Source organism: Lepisosteus oculatus, chromosome 29 (genome assembly GCF_040954835.1).
Source record: "Lepisosteus oculatus isolate fLepOcu1 chromosome 29, fLepOcu1.hap2, whole genome shotgun sequence".
Lineage (NCBI taxonomy): Eukaryota > Metazoa > Chordata > Actinopteri > Semionotiformes > Lepisosteidae > Lepisosteus > Lepisosteus oculatus.
Genome location: NC_090724.1, coordinates 8,141,903 through 8,156,677, shown reverse-complemented (window position 1 = coordinate 8,156,677; position 14,775 = coordinate 8,141,903). Strand labels below are relative to the sequence as shown.

Below are 14,775 nucleotides of genomic sequence, written 5' to 3'. Positions count from 1 at the left end.
CTTTTTAGTTCACACTAATAATCCTGCTTATTGATTTCTTGTCTGAGCCTTCAGCCTGGTGTAACACTAATGGCACTGGTCAATAAATATCACAAACTGTTGCACACCCCCCCCCCCCCCACACACACACACACACACACACACTCACACACACACACTCACTCTCCCTTTCCCCTAATCTTAAAAATCACTGCTCGACATCACTCCTGGGCTGCTGGAGGAGGTACAACAGAGACAATGTTTCTAATAGGATCTGCACTGCTTAAGCCCCCAGGTTTCTCTCTTGTTTGTTAAAACTGCTTGCTTAAAGGTGTCTTATCTGTTAAGAAAGGAAAGGTGTTTCATTGGTAAATGCAGCACACCACCTCATGTTGTACTATGCACACCTATTAACAAGCAGAACAGCCCATGCATGCACAAAGGAGGCAGAACAGAGCGATTTCTACACTAAAGGCCTGGGGAGGATTATCTCTGCAGGGTGTCTACAGTAGGCTGATTAAATGGACCCTATAGATCAGAACCAAGGGCCAGCAGGGTGAGAGGTCAGTGCATTTTCGTGAAGGTGAGCCTACTAAGTTAATCGAGCCAGTCAGGGCTTGATCTGATTGACTTAATTGTTTTCACCATATCATTACTCACAGGTTGCAAGTTCGCTCAGTGAAAAGGTGATAGAAAGAAATCCACGAATCTCATAAGTTGAAGACCGAAAAGCAATTTTGAAAGGTTGAAAGAGGCGAATGATAAGTTCAGCTTCGTAATTGACAGCTCAGGTGAAACAGAACCCCAGCAGGGGCGGACTGTCAGGAGGTTTCGTGCACAACCCTTGGGATGTCCGCTCAGAATCTGAAATAAATTCTTTGTAATCCTGGTCTGCATGATTACCAGCCAGGGATAGACCACTGCTGCATTTTTCCACCTGGACTCTGATCTGGACAAGTCCTCAATCAATTAGCTGACTCTAAGCTGAATCTAAGATTATCTTTTTCAGACGATCGTGAGAACTGATTGAAGAGAGTTATAATAAAAAGATTTGCAAGAGAAAGGAATCACAGCTCCATGGTCACCTGCTTCCTCCTAGGGGCCTCTGGAGTGAAGGGCACTTGCATTTCAGCCACTGCTGTGAGCCGTGAGACCAGTAGGGGGCAGTCTTTGCTATTCTGTTCCGTTTCTAGCTCTTGTTCCAGCAAATGTTTAATCCCTAAATTGACAAGTGGCAGCACCTGGGCTACATTAAACCAATCCAGTAATTGATGCATTGGTAGGATCACGGTCCTGTAAAGGTCCGGACTGAAAAGGGCCCAAGTCTCTGACCTCTGACCTGGGGCTCTGTACATGCCCCTGGAACCTCCAGCCGATCGACCAAGTCGCTGGGGTTCCACACCTGTTCCGAGAAGCTGCCATGATTGCAGGGCAGTTCCCGTCTCTGAGGTCCAATCAGGGACGTTTTTGCCATCTGTCCACCATGCCCCTATCCTCTCCATGCTTTGCCTTAAGCGCGGTTAAGGAGGCTGCCCCTCAGGTGGACGTGACCAGACCCACAGGCAGTGCAAGCTCTGCGCTGTCAACACTGTGCTTGAGCTCGCAATGCTGTTCGGAATTGGTTGCCGCAGTTTCTAAGTACATCTTGTTTTAGGAGGAGATGTTTCTTGGTTGTTTCAATTTTCCTTTAGAGTGTTTAAACAGCGCTTAGCTCATATCTATCCTGATTATATCAGAAAGTCAAAATGTGGCAGTATTCACCTAGAGCATTGTTATACCAGGTGTTATATCACTATAGGTGTTAACACTCATTTATGAGGATTTTTTCTTCGCTCTCACAACAAGAGCATCTGGTTCATAAGGTATATTTGGCACTTAATTATTATTAAGATTAAGGCACTTTGTTTGTCACACCTCAGTTCTGCAGAGAATACAGGCACCAGGGGTTGTTTTATTCCTAATTGTCCTGTACGTAGTATTGATTCAGTCTGCCCTAAAATAAAAAAGCAAAACATGTATTTTCAGGTTTTTATGCACTTTTTTTTATCAGTCTGCTGTACAAGTGTTTCGGGAGTTAAAATCCTTTGAGCGACAGAAACATACCCCAGCATGTCTCTGACAGCAGACAGGATTGCCTGACAGCCTATTAGAGTAAGCAGGCGAGGCTGTACAAAGAATATTTGTTCTAAATCGATGCGTTGTACAGTCGTTTATCATTGAGAGAGAGGGTGTCCAGTCCTGGTCTTGGAGGGGTCAGTGTGTCTGCAGGGTGTCCAGTCCTGGTCCTGGAGGGGTCAGTGTGTCTGCAGGGTGTCCAGTCCTGGTCCTGGAGGGGTCAGTGTGTCTGCAGGGTGTCCAGTCCTGGTCCTGGGGGTCAGTGTGTTTGCAGGGTGTCCAGTCCTGGTCCTGGAGGGGTCAGTGTGTTTGCAGGGTGTCCAGTCCTGGTCCTGGAGGGGTCAGTGTGTCTGCAGGGTGTCCAGTCCTGGTCCTGGGGGTCAGTGTGTTTGCAGGGTGTCCAGTCCTGGTCCTGGAGGGGTCAGTGTGTTTGCAGGGTGTCCAGTCCTGGTCCTGGAGGGGTCAGTGTGTTTGCAGGGTGTCCAGTCCTGGTCCTGGAGGGTCAGTGTGTCTGAAGGTTTTCTAGGTCTCTTCAAAGCTGTAGCACCTGAAGAGCTGGGAGAAGCTGTTAGATTGGTGCCATTAAGCCACTTACGAGCTGATTGAGCTCGTTAAGAGCTGGGTTGGACTGAAGACCTGCTGACACTTTGACCCTCCAGGGCCTGGGCTGTCCATCCCCGAACTAGAGACCAGTGCTGAGACACAGTAACATTAATAACACCGACATACTGATCAAGGGGAGAGGTACAATTGCTGTAGAAAAGTATTAAACTGGTCCAGTTACGTGGGTGATCATCTCAGCTAGGTTATTAAGAGCTGAGTAGTCATGAAAACCAGCAGATACTGTGATATTCCAGGACTGGAGCTGTGCACCCCTGAGTACAGGTGCGGTTAATTGAATTGAGGAGAAGCTGTGGCTACTGGCTGGAACTGAGCACTGGAACAGGCCCAGCTGTCAGTGTCCACATGCCTTGTCTAAAAGATCAACCCTTCCCTGGGAAGGTGTGGGGTGCAGTTCCTCCTGGAACCAGCAGGCGGCAGGAGATACTTGCATGTGTGCGCTGGACAGGATACAGCAGCGACAGCAAGGAAAAAACTGAAGACATCCATAGCGATGATTGAACACCAATGCCAGAGAGGGCCTGCGTCACGTCTAGGTCTGGGGCGCTCAAGTTTATCCAGCCTAGACGCGCACAATAAAACATCAGTGGAGAAGCCAGGGCGATTCCCAGACAGGGGCAGCGGTATGAAGTGCAACAGTCTCCCTCCGGAAAGCCAGCGATCATTGGGGGTCCCCCTCTGTTACCAGAGCTCTGGAGTCACTCTGGGAGCAGCACAGGCTGGACGTGCTTCAGGAATCTGGTCCAGGAGTCATTTGGCTCTGGCGATCCAGCGTCAGTGTCACCACTCCCCTCAGTGCCCCGTGGGAGAAGCAGCAGGGGGCTGGCCTTCAGAAAATGGCAGAGTGCCAGGAGGCAGGGCATGGCAGAGGCTCGGACGCCGATCAGCACAGCCGTGGCTCTGGTGGGGGTTCGGTGGGTGCCACAAGAATCAATTAAAAATCGTTACTCGGGCCAAAATACTCACTAACGCCACAGGCAGTACTGATTCAATCCATTCTGGGACAGGAATTTGGAGAAAAAAGTAAAACAGTTTGAAGGATGCTGATGAGTAACACCTGAATCACAAGTTATCAGAACATCAGAAAGGTTGCAAACATTAGGAAATCATTAAGGCCCATCTATGTTAAGTAGTTGGTGGTTAATTGATCCCAGGATCTCATCAAGAAGCCCGAGTATCGGCTGCAGCAACATGACTGAGCAGGGTGTTCCATACTCCCACAACCCTTTGTGTAAAGAAACACGTCCTGCTCTCCGTTTTCAACACACTTCCCGCAGTTTCCCCTTGTCGTCCCCTGGTTCGTTATTGGGTTGAACTGGTCTTGGTCTCGGGCTTTGCCAGAACTCAAGTTAGACCCTGGTGTTTTCTCCTCTGTTTTTAGATGGGCTGTAGAACCCCCCCCACCAGACTCCCCACACAGTATAGGCAGGGGGGTGTAAGGAGTTTGGCGTGGGGTTCCAGGGTCCCCAACGAAGACACGCCGAGTCCCGACTCGGCTCCTGTTCGCTCCTACAAGGGGTTTGGGGGGTGAGGGGCGGGCCCCCCTGTGCCGAGACTGCTCTCCTAAGCGGAAAGCGAGTCAGACCTCTTCCTCCAGGAGCGAAGAGCCCCCCCTGGCGTCTCCTGGAACTGTTTCCGAGTGATTCCTGCCCCCCTGCCCCAGAAGAGGCCCGGGAGCAGGCTGTGGAGAGGCTGGTCACCGCCCACGGGACTCCGGCGTGTCCGGAGGGGGGGTGTACACGAGGGGTGCCCACCACGCGCGCACACTTTCCGCCCTCAGATCCTCCCCTCACTGCGGCCAGAGGGAGACGTGCACGAGCACTGCTTGACCACAAGAGCAGCGCTGTTGCACCCCTCCCCATGCTGCCCACTAGACTTTTGCAGAGATCTGTCTGTCCTGTGTGTGGGGGGGCAGTGCAGCGTCACTCCCTGCTGTGTCTGTCCGTCGGTGACAGCGGTCAGCCGGTTTTGGGGAGACGCTTCTGTCCAGCAGCGCGCTGGAGGCTCGGGGATTTTACATCCCAGGACGGGGTGCCGGGAACAGGTCCTCCGCACGCGGGCAGATCACCTGAAGGCGTCGATCAGCCCGGGAGATCCACCCCCCCCCCGCCGGCAGGGGGGCCGGCCGCTCGGCCGCCGGCCTTGCTGCAGTTCCGCCTCCTCCGCCAATAGAGGTCGCCCGAGAGCGCTCGTTCGCTCAGCGCGCCCCCCTCCCCGAACAAAAAAACCCCACCGCCTCCCTCGCCCGCCCCCCTCTTTTTCGTATAATGTGTGTGCGAGTGTGTTGTGTGTAGGATAGAAAGTGAGCCCGGGTTTCCAGCTGAGTGCCTGCTCTCTCTCAGTGTGTGTGTGTGTTGTCATTATTATCCTGTCTGCTTTCAGCACAGGATGGCCAGATTCACTCAGACTGATTCCAGAAGGCAGCAGCAGGCTCAGCCCTCACAGCTCCCAGCACACACCAGCCTGGTTTTCACCGGACCGACCGCCGCGGCGACCCAGCACCCGCTCGCCCTCATCTCGTCCCAGCACCAGTACCCGCCGATCCCACTCCCGAAACCCATGAACGGGTCAGAACCCATCTCCATTCACCCGGACAGCGGCAACATGAAAGACCAAGATGCCATCAAGCTCTTCATCGGGCAGATACCGCGCAATCTCGAGGAGAAAGACCTGAAACCGCTTTTCGAACAGTTTGGGAAAATCCACGAGCTGACAGTTCTGAAGGACCGCTACACCGGGATGCACAAAGGTAACGAGGTTTTTTTTTTAAAAAAAATTCTTTTTCATCTATGCCGAACAAATATTTCAAGTCTACAAGTCACTGCGAGCTGCCGGGGTCCGTCCGTGGTTCATTTACGAGGTGCGTGTGTGTCGTTTATTTTGGCACTGCCTGCGAAGTCTCCGGGCTCGGGCGTCAAGGTGCACGTACCGTAGGTCCTCCTCGTCGATGCTTGTCGCCGCACAGCGCGGAAAGTTCCGCTCCTCCGCTCCAGCCAGCCCCTGTGTGTGTGCGCGCACACCACGGTGTCGCACATCGGAGCGGACTGGGAGAGGCAGCCGGCTGCTCCGGAGACGCGCAGCCCCCAGAAGCGGGGGTCCCTCGCCCGAGACCGGCGCCGCCGTCGCTCACTTACGCGCCCGGCCGGCTGGAGGGGCTGGCGAGGGGCTCGGTCTCCGCTCCCGGCTTCGTGCGCGCTCCCCCGGCGGCGTGGAGAGGTGGCCAACCGCCGGCGTGCTCGACACAAAGGGAAAAGCAAGTCCGGCGTACCCTAGGGACCTATTTCATGTTTTTTTTTTCAAATGAAAAATATTTAAAACATGACCCCCTCCCCCATCCACCCCCGGCCGCCACCTCTCTCAGCCGTGCGCTTTCAATGCAGTCCTCTTGCAATTTAATTCTATTTTTACTGCGCTCCGCTCGGAACTAGGGCAGAGATTGTGAAGCGAGATGCATTTTTAAAGAGCCTTTTTCGTCTTGTCCCATCTTCCGCGGGAGTGGAGGGTATCATTTATTAATTCACCGGGCTGCCTTGACTGCCTCTCCGCGCAACTGCTTAAGCACCGAAAAAGCGGTTCACGGCAAACACGTTTCTCACCCGCCGATCGGCCGCGGAGACTCACTCGGGGGTTTCGGGAAACAGGCAAAACAAATGAAAAAAAAAACAAAACCACAGGTTTGCCGGCCGTGGCAGGGATCGAGGTCGGAGCGAGCCCGCGATCCGGGCATCGAGCACCGAGTCGAGATCCGACACCGAGGGCTTCCGTCTCCAGTGAGCAAAACACCTCCGCCAACAAAATAATAAAACGCCGAACTGGCGGCGATGAGACGCGTTGATGTTTATTCGGAGTTTATTATAGATTTTGCCCCCTCATGACAGCGACGCTAATGTTCGTCTCTGGCGCTCGTCGGCACACGAGGTACAAAGGCAGCGACCCAGCCGCCCGGCTGTGATGGGACGGGTCTGGGCTCCGGCTGCCGGCGGGACGGGTCTGGGCTCCGGCTGCCGGCGGCGGGCGCAGCCGGGGAGCCGCACACCCAGCGGCAGCAGAGAGGCACAGCGTCTCACCCGGTACCGAGGGGTGCGCGCACGTCAGCCTCAGGAATCGGGGTATCGTGAAGAGAGGGCACGACGGCTGAGTGTTAAGAGACGCCCCCGCACACGGGCACCTCGTATTTACTGTGAGACAGCGTGTTTCGATCGCTCGTGTTCTGGAAAACGGGCTTCCCGGGAGCGACGCCCCAGCCTGCTGGGTCACAGGGACGGCGTGCTGACGGCAAAACCCGGGACTGGCCTTGGAGTCGAGGAGGCGACGGGAGCGGTCCAGTTCCCGTTCCGTTTCCTGGGAACGGGCGCTCGCTCGTCCAGGCGAAAGTCAGTGTCCAGGAGCGCCTCCACCTGGGAGAACACACGGCCCCTTACACTTTACCTCGACTAAACTCGACGGCGAGTGTGGTATTACCAGGGTCCGCCGGTTATTTCTTTATTTGTGCACAGCTGTGCACCCGCACCGCGTTCCCTCATTGTGAAAACGCCAGGCCGCCGGTCTTGCTCTCGTTTCGACACACCGTCCCCGTGTGATCACCGCGGGGGGGCTGGTCTCGGCCCCCCTGACTGAACGCCCTCCCCCGCGACGAGGAAGCAGCGTTCATTGACAAACACCGATTATCCTCATGCTCGAAGACGACGAAAAACGGGGGACATGTTCTAGAGCTGAGCGATATTTCAGTGGCAGCCCCCCCCCGGTGAATAATTTACTTGGTAGTTTCTGAGATAAAACCAAGCCGTTTAGTGGGATGGCTCTCGCACGCACCGCCGGCCCGGCGTCTCTCTCCAGCTCAACACCGGAGTCATTCCTGCTCTTCCTTATCTTCCACTCCGTGCCTCTCCCCCCCCCCGTGAGCCCCACGTGCTACCATGTATTCTGAGCGTGCAACAGTTTCTTGAGATATCTGATTCAGTTGCTGAAGGTTCAGAACGGATCGCAAGTGTTCACTTAAAAAGCAGAACGTTTTTTAAATCTACGTTCTCTTCATATAAAAACTATTGACACCCAGGAGCTCTCCGCTATATCCTTCCTATTTGAATAGGTAAGGTAGCACCAGATTCCCGGAGGCGAAACCCGAACTTTAATGGGTTATTGGACGTTGTTCTCTTGGAAAAAGTCAAGGCCTTAGTGACCCCAGATTAATTTTTAGTTTCACGGTACGATCTCAGGCCACCCGAGGGCACATGCGAACGTCACCTCTGTCACCTCTAACCTGTTGCGACTCCTGACTGCGTTTCATTCAGGCGGTGTCCCAACAGATTGAAAACTCTCGGAGGAATAACACTCCCCGCTTATTACCCGCTCGGTAGACTCGGTCATGACGTCAGAGCGGGTGGGCACCCCGTCTCGCGGAGCGGGCGGTGCGACCGGCCCGTGCCCTAAAGGCTCGCGAGCTCCTCCGCTCGGGCTCGCGCCAGACCGGCCGGTGACCGAGTCCGCTGGCGCGCGTGGAGACTGCAGTTCCGTGCATTAACGGGGAACCCCCCCCCCCCCAGCAATCTGAGCACGGACGCGGCGTTTACACGATGCATATTTATCGAGGCGAAAGGGCGCCGCCGCTCTGGACCGCAAAGCTCACGGGTCAAAGCGAAGAGGGGGGCTGACACGACAGCGGGTCCGCGGAGGCCACAGAGCCTGAGTTCATGCAGTGCCGTCGCTGTTCGGCCCCCGTCCTCTCCTCGGAGGGGCTGTCTAACGAAATGCACGTAAAAACAAGAGAGGAGCGGGCACTTCTCTTGTTTTTTTTTTCCACTGGGCTTGTGACTCGCTGGACTGTACGGACCCGAGCTCCTAGACATGCAGGAGACTGCTGTGACTCCTGCAGTTCGGTGTTTCGCTGGCCTGTGGTTTGGCCCTTAACCCCCCCCAACGGCTCCGAGATCAGTTCGTTGTTAATCCTTGGGGTAAAACACGGCATTAGTTTCTAGCGCACGATAATAATGCCCGGGCCATCATACCTCAGGAGGATTAGCAGCGACATTGTCTGAACCGTCTGTCAGTCTCTGTTGATCAACTGGTTGTCTCCCCCGAGCGGCTCAGTAGCGTTCTGGGAAAACGCCGGGTTCTTCTCCAGCTACGGTTTTCTTTTTCTCCGAAGAATAATCTCCAGGCAATTGATTTCTAAACGTGCACACACATACCGTTTCTATAAGTATGCTGTATACATCCATCTGATCACAGAAACGATATCTTCCAAATCGCCTACCCACAACAACAGCAATAATAATACAGTCGATCGTGGCATGGAGAATTTTAGAGGATTCTGCCAACAAAAGCTGGGAGAATTGCGCTCGGTTTTGCGCGCTTGGTCCCCGAATCGGGGGGTGGGGCAGGTGCGGCCCGAGGGCGGCCAGGCCGGAGCTGGACACGCGTGCCCATTTTGCAACAAGTGGTTTTCTACCCCCGTCCCCGCTCCAGTTTCAGCACCGCGGACAGCACGGCCTCGCTGCCCACCTGACTTGATTTCACAGGCAGCGCCGAACAGTTCTGGCCGTCTCGGTCAGAAACCTGGTCGCTCCCGACTAGAAACAACATTTTTTAGAAAAACAAAATAAAAAGATCACGCGTACGCGCCGGGGTTGTTATTTGTCTCTGCTGCATCCCGATGCAAAATTCGACAAATTGCGCGCACTTGAAGAGGTGTTAGTGGGGCCAGCAGGGGGCGCTCACCCTGCGGTCTGTGTGGGTCCTAATGCCTCAGTATAGTGATGGGGACACTATACTGTAAACAGGCGCCGTCCTTCGGATGAGACGTAAAACCGAGGTCCTGACTCTCTGTGGTCATTAAAAATCCCAGGGCGCCTCTCGAAAAGAGTAGGGGTGTAACCCCGGTGTCCTGGCCAAATTTCCAATTGGCCCTTACCAATCATGGCCTCCTAATAATCCCCCTCTATGAATTGGCTACATCACTCTGCTCTCCTCCCCACTGAGAGCTGGTGTGTGGTGAGCGTTCTGGCGCACTATGGCTGCCGTCGCATCATCCAGGTGGATGCTACACACTGGTGGTGGTGGAGGGGATCCCCATTACCTGTAAAGCGCTTTGAGTGGAGTGTCCAGAAAAGCGCTATATAAGTGTAAGCAATTATTATTATTATTATTATTATTATTATTATTATTACTTGACACGAGAGGAAATGCGAGGCGCGGATCGGGGCGACACCCCGACACCCCGACACCCTGCGCTCCGAGGGCTGCAGGTGCTGCCGTCCTGCCGTGCCGGGGGACCGCCGTGTTAATGCATTCATAACCGGCCGAGATATATTGCTACAGACCGAGCGAGGCGGAAGCACATTAAATCATAGGAATAATCTAATAAAATATTTATTAAAATATCCTTTTTATATCCCGTCTGATAAATTGCTGTCCGTGAAGGGAGCGCGCAATCGCGCCGAGTGCGCGCACAGGCTGATAAAAATGACATTCTGTCCGGGAGACAAGACTTCATGACCACACTCGGCGCAGAGTCTTAGGAAAACCGACCCGCAGCTTTCTGACCTTCTTCAGACCGAGGGAACATGTTCTGAGAATATCGAAGAACAGCGACGAATATTGCTATTGACTTTTTTTCCTGGAGCAACGCTAGTTATAGTTATGTAGTTCAGGTGGGTAGCTGCGTCACGCAGGCGTAGGCTGCAAAGTTATGTTATGTGGTGATGTCTTCCCTTTTTGAGAAAACGAATAAAATATCAGTTCCTTGCCTTTTGCGCTCAGAAAAGTCGAGGCGCATACATGGTTCGCAAAAGGTCCTTTCGGGTCTTTCAGGCACAAAAGAATGGGCCGCATCACCCCCAGGACGGGCGGGTGAGGACAGAGCCGGGCTCTCACGTCGGGCCACAACAGGAAGTGTCCAGGACTCCCGGAAGTGACGAGTCTGGGCGGCCGCGCTCCTGGTCACGGCTGGATGACCGAGGAGGAGTTGGTTGGGCTACAAGACAACACACATTTCTCACGCTGGAAGCAACTGAAAACCATTGTATTGGGCATTTGCAAGAAAAGGCTCTGATATGAAAAAGAGAAATCGGGCGATTTTAGTCATATCGAGAGTTTTTTTTTAGAAAACTGGCTTGCTAGATCCGGAAGCACATTTTACGCTACAACAAAAATCTTTAGGAACTTTTGGGTGTGAAAGGTCAAACTGTTCTCTGCCTTTTGAAGGTGGCACCTGTTAGTCACTCCCGATGTTTTCGTAGCTCGCGAAACCCACGGTGAACTATAAATATCTGTAACATGTTTCTCCTGCATTGTTATAGATGCCTATTTTATTTATTCTCTGCGAGATAAGTGTTGAGATTTAGTTCTAACCGATATATCACTGCATTATGACATACTATCACTTGTGCTTCTTTATTCTCTGGCACGATTTAATGGGCAATGTTTAACTGTCTTCTGCTTCGTGTAATGGGTTGTGATAACACTTCTCCCACGCTGCGATATATCACGTTAAATACGTGGTGGTTCACGGGATCTCTGTGTGATGTAATACACAAGACTGCGTTCGGCCTCTTGTGTATCTGCAAGTTGTGCAGCCTGTTAATATTGGGCAGTGCTCTACTTTCTTCAAAGCTTGGCTTTGTTTTGTCTTTGTGGAGTGTCAAAGGCAAATCCTAACGTAACTCTGCACTGCAAGTTTATTACTATGATTTGGAAGAGCTGTGTTTATGTACACGTGGTTAACGTGTTATAACAGGTGGTCATAACAGTTTATTGCACGTTTATTACCTGGAGTGTTGCTAAGCCTTAAAGCAGAAGCCGTGTTTATTTTCTCTTTCCGCGGCGTGTCTCTGCAGACCATGTCTCAGCCACACGCCTCAGTCCGAGTCCGCAGCTGACGGTGGGAAGACCACAAACACACACACAGCTCCCCCCAACCCCCGTCCATTAATCACTGCTCTCCAGCTAGCAGCAGACTGCTAATTTTATTTGATTAAACTCATGCTAGTAACCTTTCACCCTCACCCCTGAAACAAAATAAGCTTTGTCTACGACTGGAGAGTCCCCCCCAGCCCGCTCCAAGTGCCATATTTATCTGTAATTTATTATGAAGGATGATGTTGTCTTGAAGTGGGGAGGGATGCAGCACCCAGAACTTGTTAATGCAATAATAAAGCTCATTCCACCCAGTCTTGTAAAGCCTGTGCAGACTGTAATAAGTGACAGTGTCTGCTCATCAAAGGACACTGAAGCCCGAGTGAGAGCATGTGGGTGCTCACAGCCAGAGTCCTGCTGCCTGCACTGCCCTGCCCTGCCTCCATGTGTACCAAATCACCCCCCTCCCCCCCCGATAATACATGAAGGAGGCTCATGCCACACGTGCAATGCACTGTTTTCACTTGACCAAATTGAAAATGAACTGATCGATGGAGGTGCCAGAAGTCCTCTGTCTCGACACAGCACAATCCCGGAGACCGTGTTTGATGTCCTGAAAGCTGCATTCATTAACTGCCAGTCCAACCAGTTTTAATAATAATAATAATAATAATAATAATAATAATAATAATAATAATAATAATAATAATTGCTTACACTTATATAGCACTGTTCTGGACACTCTACTCAAACTACTTTACAGGTAATGGGGATCCCCTCCACATCCACCAGTGTGCAGCCCCACCTGGGTGATGCGACGGCAGCCATAGTGCGCCAGATCGCTCACATTTGGTTGAGGTGTAGGCTGGATCGGGTTCGATTTAGGACACAGTGTACGGTTGGTGTTAAGTGCTCGTGCAGCGCAGGTGCTGTGCACAGTTACCTCCTCGCACAGGAGCTCGGCCACAGCGCTGCCGGAGGCGTCGGGCCAGATGGTACGGGCGCAGTGGAGTAGCTAAGGCCCTGGCCCCATAACTGGAAGGTCACGGGTTCGAATCCCTGCTGACGCCCTTCCCTTGACAGCGCACTTCACCCAGCCTGCTCCAGTAAAACACCCAGCTGTACAAGCGTCTAGGAAAAAAAAAACATCCACCACATAGATGAATAATAATAAGGTGACCCGCGCGAGGCTGTAGGTGTTCTCCTGAGAGCTGCCTACTGTGTGACTCTGCGCTAGAGAAGAAGCATGGGGGTTGAAGTCATCAGTTTCTGTCTCCCCCCGCAGTTTAAAGCTCTGCTGATTCATCGTTTAAACGTCACAAGAAGACGAACAGTGACCAGCAGTACCTCAACACGATCCGAGCTTCATTTATAGACAGGACACGACTTACGTCTTTTTATGTCTTCTTTTTAATGGAGTTTCAAGGAACTGGCTGTACTGACTTCAGTTCCGCAGCTCAGTAATGAGTTCTGCCTTAGGAAGAGGATGATTTCGCAGCGAGCGGCGGGAGCTGAGGGTGTTTGTTTTGGGCTGGGAGGGGCACAGAGATGGTCACAGGCTGCACAGGAGGAAGACAGCGAGGAGATGAAGAGAAAGCAGGGTTTTTATTCGAGGGACAGATTCTGCCTTTAGCTATGCTCTGGCCTACTGGAGCTTCACTGGGCAGATTTATTTTGAAAGCAAAATGAACTAACAACAATAGGGGAATTTTAAGCCATTTTTAAATAATCCTCCTCTTTTTGAAATGGTTCATTCAGAAGTACTCATGCGATAAATCTCCTTTTATTTCAGATGAGGAAATACTGTTTGGCATTTGTCCTCACACATGGGGACACCTCTGCCCCCCGATTTCAGATTAACTAGCGCTTTATTAGGATTGCTGACAACATTATTTTTTGTTATGGAAAATTTTATAGACCACGAGGAAGACAGCATGATAACTAACATTTCAATTCCCCGAGCAGGGTATCGATTGGGTGTTGATAACGAAGCAGTGAGCGAGCTCCGCAGAAAAAATTACATTCTGAGATGTGAATTCTTGATTTCCCTGTTTTCCTCTCTGACTCGCACTCCGATATGATCCTGACTGACTGAGAGAATCGCTTATTCCATTTCCTCCCCCATCCGTGAAAATCAGGATTTTACAAAACATCAAGGCAAAAATTGGATCGCAGGAAAAAAAAATACACCTAGGTCGATAAACCACAGTGTGACTGTCCTTTTCATTTTCCTTGACACAAACAGTATAATTAGCTCTTACTCCAGCACATAATCATATATGTATGGTTGAATCAGAATGGTTATAAATGATACTCTGACCATCCAGCTTGTTTGGGTTAGTAACAGATAAGTGATCCAAGGATCGCATCCAGGTGTTTCTTCTTGCTTCTCAGCTTCAATAACATGACTGGGTAACTGGTTTCAGACCCCTACTACTCTTTGTGTAAAGAAGTTGTCCTGTTCTCAGTTGCCACTGGTGCCTGCTGGTTCATGTTTCACTGGTGATTCTGAAGTTGGTTGCACGGTGGTGACTCTGTAAGTGCCTTTGGGTGTTTTAAATACTTGAACTAGGCTGCCTCGTACTCTTCTCCGTTAACGACATTCCTTTAAGCCTTGACATCTGGTTGCTCTTCTCTTGACCAATCCTACAGCAGCAATGTCTTGCCATTACAAATGTTTTGTGTAATGTGGTGACCAAAACCACATTGCTATCCTTTACATTTAAAGAGGCAGCAACGATATTAAAATTTGTCTACATAAAATACAACGTCGAAACAGAACCCCCGATCCCACGAGCCTGGAATTGGCATTGTTTTTTAGATCTCACTGCTAGGGCATTTTGTTTGTATTGAAAAGTTTGAAGTGTCATCCAAGCAGGCTGACACAAAGATATTTGAGGGCTGAGGGCAGGCAAATTGCAGTATATTATGATCTATTATATCCATATACTGGAGGATAGTCTTATATCAAGATCAACAGCACACATGAGGCCAGTGATATATTTGCATCTTAATAACAGTAATGATAAATGGGCTGCAGCCACAGCTGGGATTAATCTAGTTACCTGGGTATTTTGACAGGACGTGTCTGATCATACCTGACAACTCCGTTAAGCTGCATCCTGGATCAGGAGGGAAATGTGCAGGGAGGGGGGGGGGTTCACATTTTCACACCCTCTTTCACTTTGACTTTTTCTCCATCTCTCC

The 14,775-nt window shown here is 51.4% G+C and overlaps 1 protein-coding gene across 7 annotated transcripts in view; it reads left to right on the top strand.

Annotated features, from left to right (window-relative positions):
* The first annotated feature begins 4,997 nt into the window (after window positions 1–4,997).
* The window catches only part of celf5a (cugbp, Elav-like family member 5a), a 157,449-nt gene continuing 147,671 nt past the window's right edge, over window positions 4,998–14,775 (top strand). For 2 of the 7 annotated variants that reach the window (XM_015365638.2, XM_015365641.2), the window contains exon 1: window positions 4,999–5,464. In XM_015365638.2, the coding sequence (XP_015221124.1) occupies window positions 5,104–5,464 (361 nt within the window). In that variant the 5' untranslated portion in view covers window positions 4,999–5,103. Of the gene's footprint in view, window positions 5,465–14,775 lie in introns of all 7 variants that reach the window. The other 5 variants (XM_015365642.2, XM_006639865.3, XM_015365639.2 and 2 more) reach the window with 3 other exon arrangements.